The sequence below is a fragment of the Mobula hypostoma genome, assembly GCF_963921235.1.
Source record: "Mobula hypostoma chromosome 13 unlocalized genomic scaffold, sMobHyp1.1 SUPER_13_unloc_1, whole genome shotgun sequence".
NCBI lineage: Eukaryota > Metazoa > Chordata > Chondrichthyes > Myliobatiformes > Myliobatidae > Mobula > Mobula hypostoma.
In genome coordinates, this window is record NW_026948145.1 from 665,578 (window position 1) to 693,479 (window position 27,902).

Below are 27,902 nucleotides of genomic sequence, written 5' to 3' on the forward strand. Positions count from 1 at the left end.
GGGTGGGATTGAGGAGAAGGTGGGAACAGAGAAGACAAGGTGAGGGATGGGGGAGAGGGAGTAAAGGTCTTTGCTCAGGCATTGGGCCTCTCGTTTCTCCATCACTGACCCCTGCTTCCCTCTGCCCAGGGAGGAGATCTCCACCATGTCTCGGCAGCCCTCCATCCGCCGCTGTAACTCCATGTCCGCCTCTGTGGATGTCCGTATGTTGGAGAACGGTGGGAGCCGGGACATTGACGTGAGTGCTGGTTCTGAGATGTGGGGGGGTGGTGCAGGCTGCTGAAGAGGGCGGCTGTTGGGTGGGCTGCGGGGAGGAGAAGGGGGTCTGCACGGTACCTGATTGGCCTTGGAATCGGCACGTGTGGGAACAGAAACCCCTTCTTCCTGCCGCCAAGACTAATCTGTTACCTCATCCCATCCCTCTGTTCCCACAATATCCCACATCCCAGTGATCTGTGTCCCGAATCTCATCAGTGAGAGAGTTCCCCACCATTAGGAGAGAGAATTACCAAGGGCTCCCCTTTCTGGGTGAAGAAAATCCTCCCCATCTCTACATGGAGCGTCTCTACTCTTGGAGCTGAACCTTCTCACAATAATGACCATTGGACTCCTGCGTTCTAGGGAATAAAATCCCGACCTGTTCAATGTTTCCGTGTAACTCAGGTCCTCTAGTCCTGGCAACATCCTTGTACACAATGCTTCAAATTACTTTGCTTTCAACTCTAACGTACCAAAGATTTCTTCATGATCCTATCTACTGTGTAGGTCCTATCCTGGTTTGTCCTCCCAAAATGCAACACCTCAAACTTTGTCTGCACTAAATTCCACCTGCTATTTTCAGCCTATTTTTCCAGTTGGTCCAGATCCCCCTGCAAGCTCTGAAAGTCCTCTTCACTGTCTATTACACCCCCAATCTTGCTGTCATCCACAAATTCTGCTGATCCAGTTAACCACATTATCATCCAGATCATTGATGTAGATGACAAACAACAGTGGGCCCAGCTCTGATCCCTGTGGCACATACGGAGACAAGCATCTATTATCACTTTCCTTTTGGCTTCTCCCAGGAAACCAATGCCTAATCCAATTCACTAGCTCATCCTGAATGCCAAGCAGCCTCCCAAGTGAACCAGCTCCCATGCGGGATCTTGTCAAAGCAGTTGCTAAAGTTTATACAGGCAGCCTCCACTGCCATTCTTTTATCAGCTTCCCTGGTGACCTCCTCAAAAGAACCTGTCCCTAATCAGGCACTGTCTATCCAAATACATATACACTTTGTGGCCACCTTATTCGGTACACTTGTACACCTGCCGTTAATGCAAATATCTAATCAGTCAATTAAGTGGCAGCAACTCAATGAATAAAAGCATGTAGACGTGGTCAAGAGGTTCAGTTGTTGATCAGACTAAACATCAGAATGGGGAGGAAATGTGATCCAAGTGACTTTGACTGTGGAATGATTGTTGGTGCCAGATAGGGTGGTTTGAGTATCTCAGAAACTGCAGATCTCCTAGGAGTTTCACACACAACGATCTCTAGAGTTTATAGAGATTGGTGCAAAAAATGGTGCAGAGGTTGGTGTGGGCCCACAACGGTTCAGGATATGCATTAACGATCTGGAAGAGCGGGCTGAGTGTAGTGTATCTGAGTTTGCTGATGCACTAAATTGAGTGGAAAAGCAAATTGTGCAGAAGATACGGAGAGTCTGCAGAGAGACATAGATAGGTTTAGTGAGTGGGGAAGGGTCTGGCAGATGGAGTACAATGTTGGTAAATGTGAGGTCATCCACTTTGGAAGGAAAAATGGAAGATCAGAGAATTATTTAAATGGTAAAAAAATTACAGCATGCTGCTGTGCAGAGGGATTTGGGAGAGCGTGTGCATGAATCACAAAAGGCTGGTTTGCAGGCGCAGCAGGCTGTCAAGAAGGCAAATGGAATATTGGTCTTCATTGCTAGAGGGATTGAACTTAAGGACCGGGAGGTTATGCTGCAACTGTACAGGGTACTGGTGAGGCCACACCTGGAGTACTGTGTGCAGTTCTGGTCTCCATACTTGAGGAAGGATGTACTGGCTTTGGAGGCAGTGCAGAGGAGGTTCACCAGGTTGATTCCAGAGATGAGGGGGTTAGACTTTGAGGAGAGATTGAGTTGCCTGGGACTGTACTCACTGGAATTCAGAAGGATGAGAGCTATTATAGAAACATATAAAATTATAAAAGGGATAGATAAGATAGAGACAGGAAAGATGTTTCCACTGGTAGTGGAAACTAGAATTAGGGGACATAGCCTCAAGATTCGGGGGAATAGATTTAGGATGGAGATGAGGAGAAACTATTTTTCCAAGAGAGTGGTGAATCTGTGGAATTCTCTGCCCAATGAACCAGCGGAATCTACCAAAGTAAATATATTTATGACAAGGTTGGATAGATTTTTGCATAGTAGAGGAATTAAGGGTTATGGAGAAAGGCAGATAGATAGAGATGAGTCCAAGGCCCAATCAGCCATGATCTTTTTGAACGGCAGGGCAGGCTCAATGAGCCAGATGGCCTACTCCTGCCCCTATTTCTTATGTTCTTATGGAAGATATTGAATCCTTACGGGTTGAGTTAGAAAGAACCCTGATGGCAATTATATAGAGGCCTCCAAACAATAGCTGGGATGTGAACCACAGATTACAATGGGAAATAGAAAAGTCGTGTCAAAAGTCAATTTTATGATAGTCAAGGGAGATTTCAACTTGCAAGTTGATTAGGAAAATCAGGTTGGTATTGGATCTCAAGAGAATGAGATTGTCGAATGCCAATGAGATGGCTTCTTAGAGCAGTTTGTTGTTGAGCCTACTAGGGGATCAGCTGTACTGGATTGGGTGATATGTAATGAACCGGAGGTGATTACGGAGCTTAAGGTAAAAGAGCCCTTAGGAGGTTGGGTGAGGGAGGGGGACAGTGTGTGTGGGGGCGAGAGAGAGAGGATGAAGGAGTGATGGGGAGAGAGGAGGATGGGGAGAAAATTTGGGGGGCTTTTGAGAGAGTAAGGAAGGGAAGAAAGAGAAAGGGATGGGAGAGAGTGCAAGTGAATTTGAGAGTGATGTGGGAGGACAGAGAGAGAGGTTTGCAGGGGTTGAGGAGGGGGATATGGATGGATGTAATGGGATTTGGGATTCCTGTGTTTCCACTCTCTCTATCCCAAGACACAGGAAGATAAAGGTCTGAGTGGGGAATGCGAAGGTCGAAGCTTGAGACTCAGTTTTAATGCCTTCCTGCTTTCATGTGCCAACAGCTGGAGCAGGAGCCCATGATAGAAGAGCATTTACCACAACAGAGGAGCAGCTCGAGGGACCTGTTGTCGGGGCCAGTGGAGACCCACCTAGCACCTCTGCCCCTGGGCAACCATCGTTACAGCCTGCGATCGACAGCCAGTGATACCCGGCCTCCAACTGTCTACCCCTTTGGGGCCTACAGGAACAGCCTGCCCAGTAGCCAGAGGTACAGTGTGAGGGATTGGTCACTGGGTCCCAGTGAGAGGTCGGTCTCACCAGGAGACACACAAAACAGCAGCATCCGTGACCTCAGGAACAACCAGGAGCAGGTGAGGACACAGAATAAAGCTCCCTCTACACAGTCCCATCACACACTCCCAGGGTCAGACACAGAGTGAAGCTTCCTCTGCACTGTCCCATCACACACTCCCAGGACACGGGTCAGACACAGAGTGAAACTCCCTCTACACAGTCCCATCACACACTCCCAGGGTCAGACACAGAGTGAAGCTCCCTCTACACAGTCCCATCACACACTCCCAGGGTCAGACACAGAGTGAAACTCCCTCTACACAGTCCCATCACACACTCCCAGGGTCAGACACAGAGTGAAACTCCCTCTACACAGTCCCATCACACACTCCCAGGGTCAGACACAGAGTGAAGCTCCCTCTACACTGTCCCATCACACACTCCCAGGGTCAGACACAGAGTGAAACTCCCTCTGCACTGTTCCATCACACACTCCCAGGACACGGGTCAGACACAGAGTGAAGCTCCCTCTACACTGTCCCATCACACACTCCCAGGGCACGGGTCAGACAGAGAGTGAAGCTCCCTCTACACTGTCCCATCACACACTCCCAGGACACGGGTCAGGCACTGAAGAAAGCTCATTGTAGATAATCATGTCACACAGTCACAAGGCAAGGGTTGGTCACAGAGTGAAGCTCCCTCTGCACAATCACTGACAGAGATACAGCACAAGGCCAGGCTCTTTGGCCTACCAGGTCCATCCAACCCTCACCCTCCCATCTACTCCAGTTGTATCTCACTGGCCCACATTCCCATCAGACTGTACCCTTCACCCACACACAGGGGCCAGCTTACTGAGCACAGCTCAGTCACTGAGCCACACCTCTCTGGGGTATGAGAGGAAACCGGGGCAGCCATGGAAACCCACAGGGAGAGCGTGCTGACTCCACAGAGACAGCGCCTGAGGCCAGGCTTGAAGCTGGGTCTCTGAAACACCACTCGGAAGCAGCAGTACTACCCACCACTCCCGTTCTATCGAATTCCTCCCTCAAACATCTCCTCGACATTTGTGTCTAATCACTGAGAAACACGCACAAAATGCTGGAGGAGCACAGCAGGTCAGACAACATCTATGGAGGGAAATAAACGTTTTGGGCTGGGACCCTAAATCTCTGACAAAGGGTCTCGTCCCGAAACGTCGACTGTCCCTCTTCCTAGAGATGCTGCTTGGCCTGCTGCGTTCACCAGCAACTTTGATGTGTGTTGCTTGAATTTCCAGCATCTGCAGAATTCCTGTTGTTTGCGTCCTTAAATCTCTGGCCGTGTTCCTTCTGCATTTTGTCCGTATTGCTTAAGATTGCCAGCATTTGTAGAGTATCTTGGGTAGCTGTCAAATTAATGTTGCTTTTCTCTGCTTTTCCATTTACCTCACTCCTCCCTTTTCTCCCCCCTTCCCCCTTCACTCTCTCTCCCTCTTGATCTCTTCCATCCCTTCCTGCTTTCTCCCCTCCCCAACCCGTTCCTCTCCCCAACACCGCTCCCCACTCACTGTGACAGGTGACTCCGTACTCTGCCCGGCCCCTGACTCCCTCTCCGTCAGACCCCGGCTCTCAGACAGAGGACGAGGAGGATGTGGCAGACCACCAAAAGTCCATCCACGCCGCCATGGGTCATTTCTACCCCCACAACGGGACGCTGCGGGCGAAGCCGTCTGGCAACACCATCTACATCGCCAGGAGAGAGCACTGCGTGTGAGGGCAATGAGTCAGATGTCCCACACAGGACAAGGACTCCACTGTGGGGACTGTACACAGCAGGCTGGGAATCTGTCTGTACAGGACACAGACAGAGATACACCAGACCGTAGATACCACACCAGGGCTGTCCAGGAAACAAACAATGGTACACTGGATCATAAAGATTCTGCCAGCACTGTACAGGACATGGATGTGGAATCACTGGACCATAAACACCGTACTGGAATTGTACAGAACATGGACATAGACATACAGAACTGTAGAGACCCCGCGGGCACTTACTAAACGCACGCTAGTCTGTATTGTCCCTGCTGGGAATGTGGAGACCACACACACACAGACGTGGAGAGGTGGGAGAGGCTGGGCTTGTCTCCCCAGTAACACAGAAGGCTGAGCAGAGACGGTGGAGGGTGTAAATTGGTGAGGGGTCTGTGCAGAGTAAATAGGAAGGAGAGCAGGGGCAGAGGGGAGAGGAGGGAAGGTGGGGGGTCTGGGACTCGCTGCCTGATGGGAAGAGGCAGAGATCCCCTCCACAGTTACACAGAAGGGGAGGGCTTCACAACTGTAAGCTGTCCTAGACAGGGACTGAGTGGAGCGGGGCCTGTAACCCCACAGTGGCTCAGTGGAAACGCTCTCCTTGTGGCTTACCTCTGGTTATTGGTGACATTCACCACCACCTTTGGTTGATTGAGGAGGAGGGTGAAGACCCCAAACCTGGCACAAGGTATGGTCTACTGGACAGTGAACCCTGGCTTTCTGAAGCCTGGACCACCTACCTCAGGCACTTCAAAGTGCTGGAGAATCCCACCAACACCGTCCCCACAGACCCCTCCCGATCTACTGGGAGGATCATTGAACCAATAGCAGTGATCTCTCCCAGAATGACACACCCAGCATAGAGACCCCAGTTACACCCTGTCCCATCGGACAAACAACGTAATTTACAAGCCCAACACCGGACTCCTGTAAAACACTCAGCCTGTTCCCAGCTCTGTCACACCATCTCCACTGACTCCTGCGAATCTCTGGCCCATGGCTGTTTCAAATGTAGAGGGAATGTTCGGGATGGGACTGGGAACCTGGAGCTGTAGATTGGAAACACACAGAGGTCCTGTGTGAGCTGTGGATGGAGTTACCAGCTCACGTACTCTCTACCCCCCCCCCCCAACGTCCAGTCATACACCCACTGTACCGTCCGTGCTCCTACACTGACCCCAGGACCCATAAGACCAGAGGGGAAGGGTCAGCATCAATCCCCACCGACTGACCAACAGAGGCAAAAGGGGAAAAGAGTAATCTTGGCAGATTTCTGAGGTGTGGAATTTGGGCTGGGCTGTGACTGAGCAGTGCGTGAGCATTAGGTGGGATACGGCCATTCACCTCCACTGCAGGAAGAACGTAAAGCAATCTACGGAAAGTGGCAGCACTTCTCTGTCAAGAACCCGTTCGCCATGGGGTGACTGTATGTGTCGTCACTGTGTGTGTGTGGGGGGGGGGGCGCGCTGGGTTCCGGTCTGTTCAATCCTGTGATCTGTGCACCGTCTTTGACCTGTTGTATATTTGTACAGAAGCTCTCAGTAAAGCACTAGACTATAGTGTGGAAACAAACTGTCTGATCATTGGCTCCCATCGGACAGAACTGGAGTCTTGCTGGGGAACAGGGCTCAAAGCCATAACCAGCCCCCCTACCCCCTTATCAGTGTCCCCCTCACATACTCTCCCCACTTCTATTTCTCCTCTCTCCCCCTTCCTTACTTTCTCAAGACCCTCTCGCAAACTCTCCGCCCTCCATGCTTTCCTCCCCCCTCACCCATTTCTATTTCTCCTCCTCTCCCCTCCCACTCTCTCTCCATCTGCCCCATCCCTACTCTTTCTGTGTCTCTCCACTCTTCCCCTCTTCCCATCTCTTTCCCACCACAGCCCCTTCTCTCATCACTATTTTCACCTTCTCCATCCCCCTTCACTCCACTCTTCCCCACCCACTCTCACTCAGTTAATCCCCCTCTCTCCTTCTCTTCCCATTCTTGCTACCACCTCCTTCAACCCCCCTTATCCCCTTTTCACTCTCTCAACCCCTTTTGTTCTCTCTCTCTTCCCTCTTACACCATTCTCTTCCCCTCTCCACACATTTCTTTCTCCCCCTCGCCTCAGTCCCTGCGCTCCCCCACCCTCCTCAATCCCTCTCCCCTCTATATCACTCATTCCCCTTCCCCCTCCCCTCTATATCACTCATTCCCCTTCCGCCCCTCCCCTCTATATCACTCATTCCCCTTCCCCCCTCCACTCTATATCACTCATTCCCTTTCCGCCCCCTCCCCTCTATATCACTCATTCCCCTTCCCCCCTCCACTCTATATCACTCATTCCCCTTCCTCCCCCTCCCCTCTATATCACATTCCCCTTCCCCCCTCCTCTCTATATCACTCAATCCCCTTCCCCCTCCCCTCTATATCACTCATTCCCCTTCCCCCCTCCCCTCTATATCACTCATTCCCCTTCCTCTCCCTCTCCCCTCTATATCACTCATTCCCCTTCCTCCACCTCCCCTCTATATCACTCATTCCCCTTCCTCCACCTCCCCTCTATATCACTCATTCCCCTTCCTCCCCCTCCCCTCTATATCACTCATTCCCCTTCCTCCCCCTCCCCTCTATATCACTCATTCTCCTTCCCCCTCCCCTCTATATCACTCATTCCCCTTCCGCCACCTCCCCTCTATATCACTCATTCCCCTTCCTCCCCCTCCCCTCTATATCACTCATTCCCCTTCCTCCCCCTCCCCTCTATATCACTCATTCCCCTTCCCCCCCTCCCCTCTATATCACTCATTCTCCTTCCCCCTCCCCTCTATATCACTCATTCCCCTTCCGCCACCTCCCCTCTATATCACTCATTCCCCTTCCTCCCCCTCCCCTCTATATCAGTCATTCCCCTTCCCCCTCCCCTTTATATCACTCATTCCCCTTCCTCCCTCTCCCCTCTATATCACTCATTCCCCTTCCTCCCCCTCCCCTCTATATCACTCATTCCCCTTCCTCCCCCTCCCCTCTATATCACTCATTCCCCTTCCCCCCTCTCCTCTATATCATTCATTCCCCTTCCCCCTCCCCTCTATATCACTCATTCCCCTTCCTCCCCCTCTGCCCTCTATATCACTCATTCCCCTTCCTCTCCCTCCCCTCTATATCACTCATTCCCCTTCCTCCCCCTCTGCCCTCTATATCACTCATTCCCCTTCCTCTCCCTCCCCTCTATATCACTCATTCCCCTTCCTCCCTCTCCCCTCTATATCACTCATTCCCCTTCCTCCCCCTCTCCTCTATATCACTCATTCCCCTTCCTCCTCCTCTGCCCTCTATATCACTCATTCCCCTTCCCCCCTCCCCTCTATATCACTCATTCCCCTTCTCCCCTCCCCTCTATATCACTCATTCCCCTTCCCCCTCCCCTCTATATCACTCATTCCCCTTCTCCCCTCCCCTCTATATCACTTATTCCCCTTCCTCCCCCTCTCCTCTATATCACTCATTCCCTTTCCTCCCCTCCGCCCTCTATATCACTCATTCCCCTTCCTCCCCTCCCCTCTATATCACTCATTCCCCTTCCTCCCCCTCTCCCCTCTATATCACTCATTCCCCTTCCTCCCTCTCTCCTCTATATCACTCATTCCCCTTCCTCCCCCTCCCCTCTATATCACTCATTCCCCTTCCTCCCCCTCTCCCCTCTATATCACTCATTCCCCTTCCTCCCTCTCTCCTCTATATCACTCATTCCCCTTCCTCCCCCTCTGCCCTCTATATCACTCATTCCCCTTCCTCCCCCTCTGCCTATATCAATCTCTCCATCATTCCTCTCACTTCCCCTCTTGACCCTGTTTTTTCCTCCTCTCTTTCTCCCTGACTCCCCTCATGCCTCAAACCCACTCTCTTGTGCTTCATTCATTTCACCTTCCCCCTCTAATTTCTCACTCTCCCCTTTCCCTCTCTCACTCTGTCCATCTCCCTCTCTCTCCAACCTCTTCCTCACTCTCCTCCTCTCTCTCTCTCTCTCTCAGTCCTCTCCCATCCGCCGCTATCTTTCTGTTAGTTTCTCTCTCTTCTGGTTTCTTGACTCAGACAGCGCTGAAACAGGACGTGGTTTCATGGAGATCCCGGGCTGCTTCCTGACAGCGACCATTGTGAAGGGGGACTTGTAGGAGTCTCCCTCCTCCAACCCTCGAGCTTGGGAAGGTAGTGAGTTCCACCAAAGGTCACTATCATTCTGCATTTGGATTCTCCCTCCCTCTGTCTCTCCCTCTCTCTCTGGGTCTCTTTTTCACCGTCACACCCTTCCTCTCACTCTACCCCTCCCTCTGTCTCTCGCTTCCTGCCGAGGCGGAACTACAAGAACCCTCGGCCTCCCTTCCTGTGCCGCACACAGCCCTCGGTCTCTGCCTGTGCCTCGGGCACTGCGCATCATCACCACCCCCTTCCACGGCTGGCCGGACACAGGGAGGTACTGGGCCCGAGAGGAAAACGGTGGAAGCAGTGGCAGGGAGAGCGAGGCGAGTAACCGGTGGAGAGTGACAGGGGCCCGGGAAATGGCAACAGGCTTGTCCCAGGCAACGGGGCCCAGTTGGGACAGGTAGGCCAGAGGCTGGCCTTCGCACCCCTGAGAGACAGGGAGAGGCAGACAGGAAGCTGGGCTCTGTGAGACTGGTAGCCAGCCATGAAACGGCAGAAGGGGAAGAAGAAAGGGCAAGCCAAGGAACGAGTCTTCGGCTGTGATCTAGTGGCACACCTGGAGGGGACTGGACATGACGGTAAGACCCCGAGTACTCATCATTGTACAGATGATCTGCTGTGAGAGAGGGACTGGGAGACACCAGTCAATGTACAGGTATCCCGTTGTGAGACACACCCCTCAGAGTACTGATATTCTGCTGTGAGAGAGGAACTGGGAGACACCGGTCAGTGTACAGATATCCCCTGAGAGAGAGGGACTGAGAGACACCGGTCAGTGTACAGATATCCCCTGAGAGAGAGGGACTGAGAGACACCGGTCAGTGTACAGATATCCCCTGAGAGAGAGGGACTGAGAGACACCGGTCAGTGTACAGATAACCCCAGCATCTCATGAAATTGATCGTAGGAGGCTGAGGAAGCAGAAGAGTAGATGATAAGGAATGAAGGTGCTTGAGGAATATCAGAGATATGAGAGAACACTTCAGAGCGAAATCAGCAGGGTTGGAAGATGGCATGATGTTGAAGGAGAATCCCAAGAGCTTCTACAGATATGTTCAGAGCAGCAGGATAGCAAAAGCTGAAACTGGTCAGCAAAGTGTGGGGATGGGACACTACACAGGAGTGAAATAAGCTGCTGAAAGTTGTGAACTCAACCAGCTCCATCACGGGCACCAGCCTCCCCAGCGTCCAGGACCTGCCTTCTTCTCATTTCTACCATCAGGGAGGAGGTTCAGGAGCCTCAGGACACACTTAACATTTCAGGAGTACCTTCTCCCCGTCTGCTTTCAGATTTCTGAATAGAGATTGAACCCATGAACACTATTTCACTGCTTTTTATTTTTTTCTTGTTGCACAACTTAGTAATTTTAACTTTTTAAATACATAAATATTGCTGTAATTTACAATTATTATATATTGCAATGTACTACTGCCACAAAACAACACATTTCACAACATATTGCAGTGATATTACACGATTTTGATTCTGAGCTTGGTTAATTGTGCATGGAATTGAAAGCAATAGGGAGATACTCAACAGCTTTTTTCACATCTATATTTAGTCAGGAGATTGACACAAAGCCCATAGAACTGAGACTAAACAACAGAGGTCAGGGACAATATACAGATTACAGAGGAAAAGGTGCTTGCAGTCTTGATGCAAATTATGGTGGATAAATCCCCAGGGCCTTGACAAAGTGTCCCCTCGGACCCTGTGGGAGGCAAGTGCAGAGATTGCCCTTAGCCACAGGTGGGGTGCTGGAGGATTGGAGGATTGCCAATGTTCTGTTTAAGGAAGATTCTAAGGATGAGCCCTTGAATTATAGACCAGTGAGCCTGATATCAGTAATGGGAAAGTTATTGGAAAGTATTTTTAGGGACAGGACATACAAGTATTTAGGTGGACAAGGTATCATTTAGGATAGTTAATATGGCTTTGTGTGTTATTTGTCATGTATAACCGATTTTATGGAGATTTTCAACGAATTTGCCAGGAAATTTGATTTCCTAGTAAGGCAGTGGGTTTTGTCTACATGGATTTTAGCAAGGCCTCTATCAAGATCCCACATGAGAGTCTGGATCAGTTGCTCGGCGTTAAAGATGAGGTATTAGACATCGGCTTTGCAGGGGAAGTCAGAGGGCAGTAGTAGAGGGTTGTCTGTCAGGCTCGAGGCCTGTGACTAGTGGTGTGCAGCAAGGAATGGCGCTGGGTCCATTGTTGTTTGTCAATGATCTGGATAATAATGTGATAAACTGGATTCAAAAGTTTTGTGGATGACAGCAATATTGGGGTTTAGTGGACAGCCAGAAAAGTTATTAAAGCTTGCAGAGTGATCTGGACTAGTTGGAAACTAGGCTGAAAAATGGAAGGTGGAACTTAATACAGACAAGTGTGAGGTGGGATTTACCCAGTGAACGGTGGGGCACTGAGGAGTGTGGTAGAGAAAAAGGGATCTGGGAATACAGGTCCATAATTCCTTGAAAGTGTGGTCACAGATAGATAGGGTCATAAAAAAGCTTTCAGCACATTGCCTCTCATAAATCAATGTATTGAGTACAGGAAATGGATATTATGTTGAAGTTGTATGGTTTATACAACTTCAACATAGCATCCCATTTCCTGTGCATAATACATTAATTTATCAAGCATAATCTGAGGTATTGTGTCCAGTTCTGGTCACTTATCCACAGGAAAGATGTCAGTAAGATTGAAAGAGTATGGAGAGGATTGATAAGGATATTGCCAGGACTGGAGGACAGGAGTTATAAGCAAAAGTTGAGTTGATTAGGACGATATTACCTGGAGCCTAGAAGAATGAGGGGAGATTTGTTAGGGATATTTGATCAGGTGGGGGGGGGGGTATAGATCTTAGGCTTTTTCCACTGAGATTATGTGAGACTGAGACCGGATCTGGACGTCATATGTTCAGGGTGAAAGGTGAAATATTTAAGGGGAAATAGGTTAAAACTCTTCACTCAGAGAGAATGAAGGAACGAGATGCCAGTGGAAGTGCTGGATGAGGGTTCAATTGCAAAATCTAAGAGAAATTTGGGTAAGTATTTGAATGGGAGGGGTATTAGGGCCAAGTCCAGGTGTGGGTTGATGGGTCTTGGCAGAATAACTGGCTTGGACTTGATGGGCTGAAGGGCCTGTTCCTGTGTTGTAGTGCTCTATGACTCTGTTATTGGGGCCTTGACGAAGATGCTTGTATCATCCATATCCACAATGGGTTTGCACACTGGAGAATATCCAATGTGATTCTTCTGTTTAAGAAGGGCAGCAGGCACAAACCATTCAATTGCAGGTTAATGAGCCTGAAGTTGGTGGCAGGAAAATTTATTGAAGAAGATGTTTAGGTATAGGATTGTCTCACACAGAAAAACATGGACTGATTGGGACAGTCAGCATAGCTCTGTGTGGAACAGCTGTTACCCTGAGGATTTTTTTGAAGAGTGATGAAGGTCGTTGATAAGGATGGGGCAGTGGATGATGTCTGCATGGTCTGAAAAGTGACAGATAGAACTTAAAGCACAGAATGTCAAGGCGAGGTGTTGAACTTCAGTATGTGTAACAGTGAATGGTTGGGCACTGAGGAGTGTGGTAGAACAAAGGGATCTGGGAGTACAGGTGCACAATTCACTGGAAGTACTGTAGCAGGCTGACAGAGTTATAAAGACATTCTTTGGCACATTGGCTTTCATAAATCAAAGAGTGCAGGAGATGGGATATTTTGTTGAAGTTTTGGCCACCTATAGTGCCTACAGGAAAGATGTAAATAAAATTGAAAGAATACAGAGAAAATTTACAAGGATGTTGTCGGGAGTTGAGGACTTGAATTATAAGGAAAGATTAAATAGGTTAGGACTTTATTCCTTAGAATGTAGAAGATTGAAATTTGATAGAGTTATACAAAATTATGAGGGGTGTAGACGGGTAAATACAAGCATGCTTTTCCAACTGAGGTTGGGGGGGGCAACAACAGAGGTCATGGGTCAAGGGTGAAAGGTGAAATGTTCAAGGGAACACGAAGGGAAACTTCATCACTCAGAGGGCAGGGTGAGTGTGGAACGAGCTGCCAGGACAAGTGGTGGACGTGGGGGCCATTTCAAAAGTAAAAAAGAATTTGGACTGGTACATGGATGGAAGAGGTGGTTTGGACAGGATGAGGCAGATGAACAGTTTGGTATGGACTAGATGGGCCAAAGAGCCTGTTTCAGTTCTGTAGTGCTCTGTGAATCTACAAAGGGTCTGATGCTGTGCTAAACTAATGAAACCTGTGCTGTGCGGTACCGTACCATGTTCAATATTCTATAGACAGATGTGAGGTGTTGCATTTTCGGACATCAAATGCAAGAGCAGTTTACACAGTGAAAGGCCGGACCCTTAGGAGAATTGATATGCAGGGGGATTGCACAGTTCGAGTCGATAGAGACTCAGAGGGATTGTACAGTTCGAGTGCTTAGAGATCCAGGGGGATTGTACAGTTTGAACCGAGAGAGACCCAGAGGGATTAAGATCCAGAGGGACTCAAAGTCAGCATGGATTTGTGAAAGGAAAATCATGTCTGACGAATCTCATAGTATTTTTTGAGGATGTAACTAGTAGAGTGGATAGGGAAGAACCAGTGGATGTGGTATATTTGGATTTTCAAAAGGCTTTTGACAAGGTCCCACACAGGAGATTAGTGTACAAACTTAAAGCACACGGTATTGGGGGTAAGGTATTGGTGTGGGTGGAGAATTGGTTAGCAGACAGGAAGCAAAGAGTGGGAATAAATGGGACCTTTTCAGAATGGCAGGCGGTGACTAGTGGGGTACCGCAAGGCTCAGTACTGGGACCCCAGTTGTTTACAATATATATTAATGACTTAGATAAGGGAATTAAATGCAGCATCTCCAAGTTTGTGGATGACACGAAACTGGGCGGCAGTGTTAGCTGTGAGGAGGATGCTAAGAGGATGCAGGGTGACTTGGATAGGTTGGGTGAGTGGCCAAATTCATGGCAGGTGCAATTTAATGTGGATAAATGTGCGGTTATCCACTTTGGTGGCAAGAACAGGAAGACAGATTATTATCTGAATGGTGGCCGATTAGGAAAAGGGAAGGTGCAATGAGACCTGGGTGTCATTATACACCAGTCATTGAAAGTGGGCATGCAGGTACAGCAGGCGGTGAAAAAGGCGAATGGTATGCTGGCATTTATAGCGAAAGGATTCGAGTACAGGAGCAGGGAGGAACTACTGCAGTTGTACAAGGCCTTGGTGAGACCACACCTGGAGTATTGTGTGCAGTTTTGGTCCCCTAATCTGAGGAAAGACGTCCTTGCCATAGACGGAGTACAAAGAAGGTTCACCAGATTGATTCCTGGGATAGCAGGACTTTCATATGAAGAAAGACTGGATGAACTAGGCTTGTACTCGTTGGAATTTAGAAGATTGAGGGGTGATCTGATTGAAACGTATAAAATCCTAAAGGGATTGGACAGGCTAGATGCAGGAAGATTGTTCCCGATGTTGAGGACGTCCAGAACGAGGGGTCACAGTTTGAGGATAAAGGGGAAGCCTTTTAGGACCGAGATTAGGAAAAACTTCTTCACACAGAGAGTGGTGAATCTGTGGAATTCTCTGCCACAGGAAACAGTTGAGGCCAGTTCATTGGCTATATTTAAGAGGGAGTTAGATATGGCCCTTGTGGCTACAGGGATCAGGGGGTATGGAGGGAAGGCTGGGGCGGGGTTCTGAGTTGGAGGATCAGCCATGATCATAATAAATGGCGGTGCAGGCTCGAAGGGCCGAATGGCCTACTCCTGCACCTATTTTCTATGTTTCTATTATACAGTTCGAGTTGATAGACACCCAGAGGGATTGTACGGTTCGAATTGAAAGACATCCAGAGGGATTATACAGTTCGAGTTGATAGACACCCAGAGGGATTGTACGGTTCGAATTGAAAGACACCCAGAGGGATTATACGGTTCAAGTTGATAGACACCCAGAGGGATTATACAGTTCGAATTGAAAGACACCCAGAGGGATTATACAGTTCGAGTTGATACACACCCAGAGGGATTGTACGGTTCGAATCAATAGAGACACAGGGGGTTTGATTGGTTCGAATCGATAGAGACCCAGAGTGATTGTATAGTTCAAATTGATAAAGACCCAGAAGGTTTGATCGGTTCGAATCGACAGAGATCCGGAGAGATTGTACAGTTCGAATCTATAGAGACCCAGAGGGATTGTACAGTTTGAGTCGATTGAGTTCCAGAGGGTTGTATGGTTCGAATTGATAGTGACCCAGAAGTATTATACAGTGTGAATCGAGAGAGACCCCGTGGGATTGTACGGTTCAAATCGATATAGACTCAGAGTCCTGACGAAGGGTCTTGGCCTGAAACGTCGATTGTACTTCTTCCTAGAGATGCTGCCTGGCCTGCTGCGTTCACCAGCAACTTTGATGAGACCAGAAGGATTGTACGGTTCGAGTCGAGAGAGACCCAGAGCGATTGTACAGTTTGAATCGCTAGGGATCAAGAGGGATTGTATGGTTTGATTTGATAGTGACCCAGAGGAATTGTACAGTGAGAATCGAGAGAGTGCCAGAGGGATTGTACAGTGAGAATCGAGAGAGTGCCAGAGGGATTGTACAGTTCAAATCGATAGTGACCCAGAGGGATTGTACAATTCGAATCGATAGAGACCTAGATGGTTTGTACAGTTCGATTTGATGGATACTCAGAGGGATTGTACAGAGTGAATGGATACAGACCCAGAGGGATTAAACATAGAAACATAGAAACATAGAAAATAGGTGCAGGAGTAGGCCATTCGGCCCTTCGAGCCTGCACCGCCATTTATTATGATCATGGCTGATCATCCAACTCAGAACCCCGCCCCAGCCTTCCCTCCATACCCCCTGACCCCCGTAGCCACAAGGGCCATATCTAACTCCCTCTTAAATATAGCCAATGAACTGGCCTCAACTGTTTCCTGTGGCAGAGAATTCCACAGATTCACCACTCTCTGTGTGAAGAAGTTTTTCCTAATCTCGGTCCTAAAAGGCTTCCCCTGTATCCTCAAACTGTGGCCCCTCGTTCTGGACTTCCCCAACATCGGGAACAATCTTCCTGATTGTACAGTTTGAGTTGATAGAGACCCAAATGAATTGTACAGTTCAAATTGCTTAGGACCAAGTGTGATTGTATGGTTTGAATCAATAGAGACCCAGAGGTATTGTACAGTTTGAATCGAGAGAGACCCAGAGGGATTGTACAGTTCGAATCGAGAGAGACCCAAAGGGATTGTACGGTTCGATTTGATGGAGACCCAAAGGGATCGTACAGTTCAAATTGCTTAGGACCAAGAATGATTCTACAGTTCGAATCGAGAGAGACCCAGAGGGATTGTAGAGTTCGAGTCGATAGAGACCCAGAGGGATTGTACGGTTCGAATCAATAAAGACCCAAAGGGATTGTATAGTTCGAGAAGATAGAGACCCAGAGAGATTGTATGGTTCGAATTGATAGTGACCCAGAGGTATTATACAGTGTGAATCGAGAGAGACCCCGTGGGATTGTACGGTTCAAATCGATATAGACCCAGAGTCCTGACGAAGGGTCTTGGCCTGAAACGTCGATTGTACTTCTTCCTAGAGATGCTGCCTGGCCTGCTGCGTTCACCAGCAACTTTGATGAGACCAGAAGAATTGTACGGTTTGAATCGAAAGAGACCCAGATGGTTTGTACAGTTCGAGTTGATAGGGACCGAGAGGGATTGTATAGTTCGAATCGAGAGAGACCCAGAGTGATTGTACAGTTCGAGTCAAGAGAGACCCCAAAGGGATTCTACAGTTCGAGTGATAGGGACCGAGAGGGATTGTGCAGTTCGAGTTGATAGAGTCACAGAGGTATTGTACGGTTCTAGTCGAGAGAGACCCCAGAAGGATTATACAGTTTGAATCGAGACAGACCCAGAGGGATTGTACAGTTCGAATCGAGAGAGACCCCAGAAGGATTGTATGGTTCAAATCGAGAGAGACCAAGAGTGAATGTACACAACAGGAATTCTGCAGATGCTGGAAATTCATGCAACACACATCAAAGTTGCTGGTGAACGCAGCAGGCCAGGCAGCATCTGTAAGAAGAGGTGCAGTCGACGTTTCAGGCCGAGACCCTTCGTCAGGACTAACTGAAGGAAGAGTGAATGTACGATTGGAATCAATAGAGAACCAGAGGGATTGTACGTTCTGAATCGATAGAGTTACAGCGGGATTTTACGGTTAGAGTCAATGAAGATCCAGAGGCACTGTACACTACCAGGCCATAGAGACCAGAAGGATTGTATGGTTTGAATGGATATAGACCCAGAGGGATTCTACAGTTCGAGTCTTAGAGACCCAGAGCGATTGTACAGTTCGAATCGATAGAGATCCAGAGTGAATGTACATATAACCATATAACCATATAACAATTACAGCACGGAAACAGGCCATCTCAGCCCTTCTAGTCCATGCCAAACTCTTACTCTCACCTAGTACCACCGACCTGCACTCAGCCCATAACCCTCCATTCCTTTCCTGTCCATATATCTATCCAATTTAACTTTAAACGACAACATCGAACCTGCCTCAACCACTTCTGCTGGAAGCTCGTTCCACACAGCTACCACTCTCTGAGTAAAGAAGTTCCCCCTCATGTTACCCCTAAACTTTTGTCCTTTAACTCTCAACTTATGTCCTCTTGTTTGAATCTTCCCCACTCTCAATGGAAAAATCCTATCCACGTCAACTCTATCTATCCTCCTCATAATTTTAAATACCTCTATCAAGTCCCCTCTCAACCTTCTATGCTCCAAAGAATAAAGACCTAACTTGTTCAACCTTTCTCTGTAACTTAGGAGATGAAACCCAGGCAACATTTTAGTAAACCTCCTCGGTACTCTCTCAATTTTATTGACATCTTTCCTATAATTAAGTGACCAGAACTGTACACAATACTCCAAATTTGGACTCACCAATGCCTTATACAATTTCAACATTACATCCCAACTCCTATACTCAATGCTCTGATTTATAAAGGCCGGCATACCAAAAGCTTTCTTCACCACCCTATCCGCACGAGATTCCACCTTCAGGGAACTATGCACCATTATTCCTAGATCCCTCTGTTCTACTGAATTCTTCAATGCCCTACCATTTACCATGTATGTCCTATTTTGATTAGTCCTACCAAAATGTAGCACCTCACATTTATCAGCATTAAACTCCATCTGCCATCTTTCAGCCCACTCTTCTAACTGGCCTAAATCTCTCTGCAAGCTTTGAAAACCTACTTCATTATCCACAACGCCACCTATCTTAGTATCATCTGCATACTTACTAATCTAAATTACCACCCCATCATCCAGATCATTAATATATATGACAAACAACATTGGACCCAGTACAGATCCCTGAGGCACACCACTACACACCGTCCTCCAATCTGACAAACAGTTATCCACCACTACTCTCTGGCATCTCCCATCTAGCCACTGCTGAATCTATTTTACTGCTTTCATATTAATGCCTAACGATTGAACCTTCCTAACTAACCTTCCGTGTGGAACCTTGTCAAAGGCCTTACTGAAGTCCATATAGACAACATCCACTGTTTTACCCTCGTCAACTTTCTTAGTAACCTCATCAAAACATTCAATAAGATTTGTCAAACATAACCTTCCACACACAAATCCATGTTGACTGTTCCTAATCAGACCCTGTCTATCCAGATAATTATATATACCATCTCTAAGAATACTTTCCATCAATTTACCCACTACTGACGTCAAACTCACAGGCCGATAATTGCCAGGTTTACTCTTAGAACCCTTTTTAAACAATGGAACAACATGAGCAATATGCCAATCCTCTGGCACCATCCCCGTTTCTAATGACATTTGAAATATTACTGTCAGAGTCCCTGCTATTTCCACACTAACTTTCCTTAAGGTCCTAGGGAATATCCTGTCAGGACCCAGAGACTTATCCACTTTTATATTCCTTAAAAGTGTCAGTACTTCCTCTTCTTTAATCATCATACTTTCCATAACTACCCTTCTTGTTTCCTTTACCTTACACAATTCAATATCCTTCTCCTTGGTAAATACAGAAGAAAAGAAATTGTTCAAAATCTCCCCCATCTCTTTTGGCTCCGCACTGATTCTCTAAGGGACCAATTTTATCCCTTGCTATCCTTTTGCTATTAATATAACTGTAGAAACCCTTTGGATTTATTTTCACCTTACTTGCCAAAGCAGCCTCGTATCTTCTTTTAGCTTTTCTAATTTCTAATTTCTTTCTTAAGATTCTTTTTACATTCTTTATAGTCCTCAACTACCTCATTAGCTCCAAGCTGCCTATATTTATTGAAGATCCCTCTCTTTTTCCGAACCAAGTTTACAATATCCCTTGAAAACCATGGCTCTCTCAAACTTTTAGCCTTTCCTTTCAACCCAACAGGAACATAAAGATTCTGACCCCTCAAAATTTCACCTTTAAATGACCTCCATTTCTCTGTTACATCCTTCCCATAAAACAAATTGTCCCAATCCACTCCTCCTAAATCCTTTCACATCTCCTCAAAGTTAGCCTTTCTCCAATCAAAAATCTCAACCTTGGGTCCAGTCCTATCTTTCTCCATAATTATATTGAAACTAATGGCATTGTGATCACCGGACCCGAAGTGCTCCCCAACACATACCTCTGTCACCTGCGCTATCTCATTCCCTAACAGGAGATCCAACACTGCCCCTTCTCTAGTTGGTACCTCTATGTATTGCTGCAAAAAACTATCCTGCACACATTTTACAAACTCCAAACCATCCAGCCCTTTTACAGAATGGGCTTCCCAGTCTATGTGTGGAAAATTAAAATCTCCCACAATCACAACCTTGTGCTTACTACAAATATCTGCTATCTCCTTACAAATTTGCTCCTCCAGTTCTCGGTCCCTATTAGGTGGTCTATAATACACCCCTGTAAGCATCACTGTACCTTTCCCATTCCTCAATTCCACCCAAATAGTCTCCCTGGACAAGTCCACTAATCTATCCTGCCAGAGCACCGCTGTTATATATTCTCTGACAAGCAATGCAACACCTCCCCCTCTTGTCCCTCCAATTCTATCACACCTGAAGCAACGAAATCCAGGAATATTTACTCACCAATCCTGCAACCACGTTTCACTGATAGCTACAACATCATATTTCCAGGTATCAATCCATGCTCTAAGCTCATCCACCTTTCTTACAATGCCCCTAGCATTAAAATAGATGCTTTTAAAAAACTCTCCACCTCTTACTCTCTGTTTATCCTTAATGGAGCAAACAACTTTTTTATCTTTTTCTTCCTTTTCCCCCACATCAACCTCCCCTCTCCTGGTCTCCTTAATTTGATTCCCACCCCCCAACCATTCTAGTTTAAAGTCACCTCAGTAGCCCTTGCTAATCTCCCTGCCAGGATATTGGTCCCCCTAGGATTCAAGTGTAACCCGTCCTTTTTGTACAGGTCACGCCTGCGCCAAAAGAAGTCCCAATGATCCAAAAACTTGAATCCCTGCCCCCTGCTCCAATCCCTCAGCCACGCATTTATCCTCCACCTCATCGCATTCCTACTCTCACTGTCGCCTGGGACAGGCAGTAATCCCAAGATTACTACCTTTGCGGTCCTTTTTCTCAACTCCCTATATTCTCCTTTCAGGACCTCTTCCCTTTTCCAACCTACGTCATTGGTACCTATATGTACCACGACCTCTGGCTCCTCACCCTCCCACTTCAGGATATCTTGGACGCAATCAGAAACATCCCGGACCCTGGCACCAGGGAGGCAAACTACCATCTGGGACTCCGGACTGCGTCCACAGAATCGTTTATCTGACCCCCTAACTATTGAGTCCCGTATTACTACTGCCCTCCTCTTCCTTTCCCTACCCTTCTGAGCTACAGGGCCGGACTCTGTGCCGGAGGCACGGCCACTGTCGCTTCCCCCGGGTAAGCTGTCCCCCCCAACAGTACTCAAACAGGCATACCTATTGTTAAGGGGCACAGACACTGGGGTACTCTCTATTACCTGACTCTTCCCCCTACCCCTCCTAACCGTGACCCACTGGTCTGCCTCCCGTGGCCCCGGTGCGACCACCTGCCTGTAACTCCTCTCTATCAACTCCTCACTCTCCCTGACCAGACGAAAGTCATCGAGCTGCAGCTCCAGTTCCCTAACGCGGTCCCTTAGGAGCTGCATCTCAGCACACCTGGCGCAGATGTGGATGTCCGGGAGGTTTGGAGACTCCAGGACCTCCCACATCCGGCGCCGAGAACAACAAACTGCCCTCACACTCATACTTCCCCTCTCTTCAAATAACAGGGAAAAAAAATGAATACCAAACCTTCTTTGCCTCGCCCGTTTCCGCCTAAGCCCATTGAGCCAAAGCCCTTAAGCCTTCACTCTGCTTCTGGCTCACTCTGCAGCCCGCAAACTACGCTGCCCGCTGTATAAGGCTGTGTTCCTTTTAAATCTTCCTCGCTTCACTCTCCAACGTCACATGCCTGCGCAGTCCTGCCTCTCAGAACGCCGATGAAAAAAAACAAAAAATTCCAGTTAAAAATTACAGTTCCAGCTGATAGAGACCCAGAGTGAATGTACAGTTCGAGTCGATAGAGACCCTGAGGAATTATACAGTTCCAGTTGATGGAGTCCCAGAGGGATTGTACGGTTCGAGTCAGTAGAGACCCAGAGGGATTGTATGGTTCAAGTTGATAGAGACGCAGAGGGATTGTGCAGTTCGAGTTAACAGAGACCCAGAGGGAGTTTGCGGTTCGGATCAATAGAGACCCAGAAGGTTTGTACAGTTCAAGTCGATAGAGACCCAGAGTGCTTGTGTGGTTCGAATCGCGAGCGACCTGTAGGTGGCAGCAAATGGAATGGGTGGGAAAGGCGGCACAGGGCATGATTGCCTACGTCTGTCAGAGCTGACTGTAAAAGTTGGGAAAACGTGTTGCAGTTGGACAAATCCTTGCTTTCCTCACCATTAGAGAACTACGTGAATTTCTAGTCACCGCGTTAGACCACATGACATGGAGCAGAACTAAAGTATTCGGCCCATGAAGTCTGCTTTGCCATGTAATCATGATTGATTTACTATCCCTGTCAACCCATTCTCCTGCCTCCTTCTTCTCCCTGTAACTTCTGATGCCCTTAATCAACCTCCGCTTTAAATATAGCCAGCAACTTGGCCTTCTCAGCCATCTTTAACAATGAATTCCACAGATTCAACACGCTCTGGCTAAAGAAATTCCTCCTCATCTCTGTTCGAAGGGATGCCTTCATTGTCTGAGGTTGTGGCCACTGCTCCAAGATCCCCCACAATAGAAAACATCCTCTCCATATCCACTCTATCTCGGCCTTTTAAAACTCACTGAGACTCCCTCCTCATTTTTCGAAACTCCGGTGAGTACCGGCCCAGAGCCATCAAACACTTCTCATATGTTAACCCTTTCTTTCCTGGGATCATTCTCGTGAACTACCGCTGGGCACTCTCCAATGTCAGCACAGGAAGGTAGCGGAGGCTTGGCAGATGGTGCAGAAGAGATTTACCAGAAGGCTGCCTGGACAAGAGGGTATCAACCATAAGGACAGTGTGGCCACATGAATTTTTTTCTTTGGAATGCTGTGGCTGAAGGGAGATCTGATAGACATTAATGAAATTACCAGAGACATAGAGTCTTTTCCCGAGACTGAAATGTAAATATCAAAACTAGAGTCGTTGCTTTACAGTGAAATGGAGAAAGGTTAAAGGTCATAGGATTAATAAGAACGATGGTATTCGGCCCATCAAGTCTGTTCTGCCATTCAATCATGACGGCTCGTTTTTCCCACCCCATTCTCCTGCCTCCTCCCGATAACCCTTAACCCTTCCACCTTACCAATAAAGAACCTAAGGAACCCTGCCTTAGAGATACCCAGAGGGCTGGTCTCTACAGACTGCTGTGGCAATGAATTCCACAGATTCACCACCCTCGGGCTGCAGAAATTCCTCCTCTTCCTGGATGTCTTATTAATGGAAACATCGTCTCCACGTCTACTCTCCCAGACCTTCAGCATCTGATGGATTTCAGTGAGGTCCCCACTCTTTCTGAACAGAGCTGAGTGAAGCCCCAGACACATCAACAACTCCTCCCAGGCTAAACTCTTCATTCCTGAGATTAATGGAGATTGATGAGTCAGATTTTTTACGCAGACTAGTGAATGCTGCAGGGGAAATGGTGGAGCAGATACAACAACAAAGTTTAAGAGGGATTTTGGCAGGCACGAATAGGGAATGGAGGGATCAAGAACATGTGAAGTCTGAGGCTAATAGTTCAACTGGTTTCATGATCACAACAGGCGTCCTGGCTAACATGCCTCCTCTTGTAACGTACTGCTCTATGTTCTGCAATCTAGAGAGGAATTGTGAGATCTGGCTTGGAATATTTGAGAAAGAGAGACTGAGAGACACTGGTCAGTGTACAGATATCCCCTGAGAGAGAGGAACTGAGAGACACCGGTCAGTGTACAGATATCCCCTGAGAGAGAGGAACTGAGAGACACCGGACAGCGTACAGATATCCCCCTGAGAGAGAGGGACTGAGAGACACCGGTCAGTGTACAGATATCCCCTGAGAGAGAGGGACTGAGAGACACCGGTCAGTGTACAGATATCCCCCTGAGAGAGAGGGGCTGAGAGACACCGGTCAGTGTACAGATATCCCCCTGAGAGAGAGGGGCTGAGAGACACCGGTCAGTGTACAGATATCCCCCTGAGAGAGAGGGGCTGAGAGACACCGGTCAGTGTACAGATATCTCCCTGAGAGAGAGGGGCTGAGAGACACCGGTCAGTGTACAGATATCCCCCTGAGAGAGAGGGGCTGAGAGACACCGGTCAGTGTACAGATATCCCCTGAGAGAGAGGGACTGAGAGACACCGGTCAGTGTACAGGTATCCCCTGATAGAGAGGGACTGAGAGGCAGTGGTCAGTGTACAGATATGTCCTGAGTGAGAATGACTAAGAGACACCAGTCAGTGCACAGATAACCTGTCAGGAGAGGGGAAGCGGAGAAGTGCTCGCCTGTGTCTGTTCCCATTAACAATATGCTCCATTTTGAAAACTGTTGGAGGGGGAACGATCTACCTGGGGGAAGGAACAGTGGCCGTGCCTCTGGCACTGAGTCTGTCCCTGTGGCTCAGAAGGGTAGGGAACGGAAGAGGATAGCAGCAGTAATAGGGGACTCTATAGTCAGGGGACAGATAGGCCATAATGTAGACGTGAAAAGGAAACAAGGAACAAGGATGGTAGTTAGCCTCCCAGGTTCCAGGGTTTGTGATGTTCTGAGTTTGTTCACAACATCCTGAAATGGGAGGGGAGCAGCCGGAGGTCGTGGTACATATTGGTACCAATGACATAAGTAGAAAAAGGGAGGAGGTCCTGAAAACAGACTACAGGGAGTTAGGAAGGAAACTGAGAAGCAGGACCTCAAAGGTAGTGATCTCGGGATTACTGCCTGTGCCACGTGACAGTGAGTATAGGAATAGAGTGAGGTGGAGGATAAATGCGTGGCTGAAGGATTGGAGCAGGGGACAGGGATTCAGATTTCTGGATCATTGGGACCTCTTCTGGGGAAGGTGTGAACTGCACAAAAGGACAGGTTGCACTTGAATCCCAGGTGGACTAATATCCTGGCGGGGAGGTTTGCCACTGCTATTGGGGAGGGTTTAAAATATATTTGCAGGGGGCTGGGAACCGAAGTGAAGAGGCAGAGGATGCGGAGGTTGGAGCATAAGTAGAGACAGCTTGCAGGAAGTTTGTGAGGAAGAATAGGCAGATGTTAGAGCAAGGTTGCACTCTGCTGATGGTTTGAGATGAGTCTGTTTTAATGCTAGGAGCATCATAAACAAGGCGGATGAACTGAGAGCGTGGATCAATATGTGGATCTGTGACGTTGTGGCCATTACAGGGCCTTGGATGTCTCAGGAGCAAGAATGGCTGCTGAGTATACTGGGCTTTAGATGTTTCAGAAAGGACAGGGAGCGAGGCAAAAGAGGCGGGGGCGTGGCACTGTTGATCAGAGATAGTGTCACGGCTGCAGAAAAGGAGGAAGTCATGGAGGGATTGTCTACTGAGTCAGTGTGGGTGGAAGTCAGAAAGAGGAAAGGGGCAATAACTATACTGAGTGTTTTTATAGACCCCCCAATAGTAACAGGGATATTGAGGAGCAGATAGGGAGACAGATACTGGAATGGTGCAATAATAATAAGGTTGTTGTGATGGGTGATTTTAACTTTCCTAATATTGACTGGCATCTCTTTAGAGCATGGGGTTTAGATGGGGTGGAGTTTGTTAGATGTATTCAGGGAGTTTTCCTGACACAATATGTAGATAAGCCAACTAGAAGAGAGGCTGTACATGATCTGGTATTGGGAAATGAACCCGGGCAGGTGTCAGATCTCTCAGTGGGAGAGCATTTTGGGGGTCATGATCACAACTCTGTCTCCTTTACCACAGTGCTGGAGAGGGACAGGATCAGACAATTTGGGAAAACACTTAATTGGGGTAGGGGGAAATATGATGCTATTAGGTTGGAATTTGGGAACATAAAATGGGAGCAGATGTTCTCAGGGAAATGCACGGCAGAAATGTGGCAAATGTTCAGGGAATATTTGTGTGGCATTCTGCATAGGCATGTTGCATGGAGGCAGGGAAAGGATGGTAGGGTAAAAGAACCATGGTGTTCAAAGGATGTAGACAATCTAGCTAAGAAGAGAAGCTTATGAAAGGTTGAAGAAACTAGGTACTATTAGAGCTCTAGAAAAGTACAAGGTTGCCAGGAAGGAGCTTAAGAATGAAATTACGAGAGCCAGAAGGAGCCATGAGAAGGCCTTGGTGAACAGGATTAAGGAAAACCCCAAGGAATTCTACAAGTATGTGAAGAGCAAGAGGATGAGCTGTGTGAGAATAGGACCAGTCAGGAGTGAGAGTGGAAACGTGTCCAAGGAGTTGGAGGAAGCAGTGGAGGTACTTAATGAATACTTTGCTTCAGTGTTCACCAGGGAAAAGGACCTTGGCAATTGTGGGGATGACTTACAGCAGATGGAAACAGTTGAGCATATAGACATTAAGAAAGAGGACGTGCTGGAGCTTTTGAAAAGCATTAAATTATATAAGTCACCAGGACCAGATGAGATATAACCCAGGCTACTGTCGGAAGTGAGGGAGGAAATTGCGGAGCCTCGGGCGATGATTTTGCATCATCATTCGGGACGGGAGAAGTACTGGAGGATTGGAGGGTTGCAAATGTTGTTCCCTTGTTCAAGAAAGGGAGTAGAGGTAACCCAGGAAATTATAGACCAGTGAGTCTGGCTTCAGTGGTGGGCAGGTTGTTGGAGAAGATCCTGAGAGGCAGGATTTATGAACATTTGGAGAGACATAATCTGATTAGGGATAGTCAGCATGGCTTTGTCAAGGGCAGGCCGTGCCTTACATGCTTGATTGAATTCTTTGAGGATGTAACTGAACACATTGATGAAGGTAGAGCTGTGGATCTACTGTATATGGATTTCAGCAAGGCATTTGATAAGTTTCCCCATGCTCATTCAGAAAGTAATAAGGCATGGGATCCAAGGAGACCTCACTTTGTGGATTGAGAATTGGCTTGCCCACAGAAGCCAAAGGATGGTTGTAGATGGTTCATATTCTGCCTGGAGGTCAGTGACCGGTGGTGTTCGGCAGGGATGTGTTTTGGGCTCCTCCTCTTTCTGATTTTTATAGATGACCTGGATGAGGAAGTAGAAGGGTGGGTTAGTATGTTTGCTGATGACACAAAGGTCGGGGGTGTTGTAGATAGTCTGGACGGTTGTCAGTGGTTACAGTGGGACATCGATAGGATGCAGAACTGGACTGAGAAGTGGCAGATGGACTTCAACTCAGTTAAGTGTGAAGTGGTTCATTTTGGTAGGTCCAATTTTAAGACAGAATATCATATAAATGGTAAGACTCTTTGCAGAGTGGAGGATCCGAGAGATGTTGGGGTCGATGTTGATAAGACACTCAAAGCTGCTGCGCAGGTTGACAGTGTTGTTAAGAAAGTGTATGGTGTATTGGCCTTCATCGACCGTGGAATTGAGTTCAGGAGCCGTGAGGTAATGTTATAGCTATATAAACCTTGTTCAGACCCCACTTGGAGTACTGTGTTCAGTTCTGGTCACCTCACTACAGGAAGGATGTGGATACTATACAGAGAGTGCAGGGGAGATTTACCATAAGACCATAAGACAAAGGAGGAGAAGTTGGCCATTCGGCCCATCGAGTCTGCTCCACCATTTTATCTTTCTTTTCAAA

At 47.8% G+C, this 27,902-nt stretch overlaps 2 protein-coding genes across 3 annotated transcripts in view; both read left to right on the forward strand.

The window, feature by feature from the left end:
* The window catches only part of LOC134341267 (nectin-4-like), a 57,756-nt gene extending 50,954 nt beyond the window's left edge, over window positions 1-6,802 (forward strand). Inside the window, exons 7-9 of the mRNA XM_063039129.1 lie at window positions 130-238; window positions 3,281-3,589; window positions 5,073-6,802. Of these exons, the coding sequence (XP_062895199.1) occupies window positions 130-238; window positions 3,281-3,589; window positions 5,073-5,270 (616 nt within the window). The 3' untranslated portion in view covers window positions 5,271-6,802. The remainder of the gene's footprint in view (window positions 1-129; window positions 239-3,280; window positions 3,590-5,072) is intronic.
* Window positions 6,803-9,426: 2,624 nt separating this feature from the next.
* Window positions 9,427-27,902, forward strand: part of LOC134341283 (rho GTPase-activating protein 30-like) — a 100,371-nt gene continuing 81,895 nt past the window's right edge. The window contains exon 1 of one of the 2 annotated variants that reach the window (XM_063039158.1): window positions 9,427-10,073. In XM_063039158.1, the coding sequence (XP_062895228.1) occupies window positions 9,980-10,073 (94 nt within the window). In that variant the 5' untranslated portion in view covers window positions 9,427-9,979. The remainder of the gene's footprint in view (window positions 10,074-27,902) is intronic. The other variant, XM_063039157.1, reaches the window with a different exon arrangement.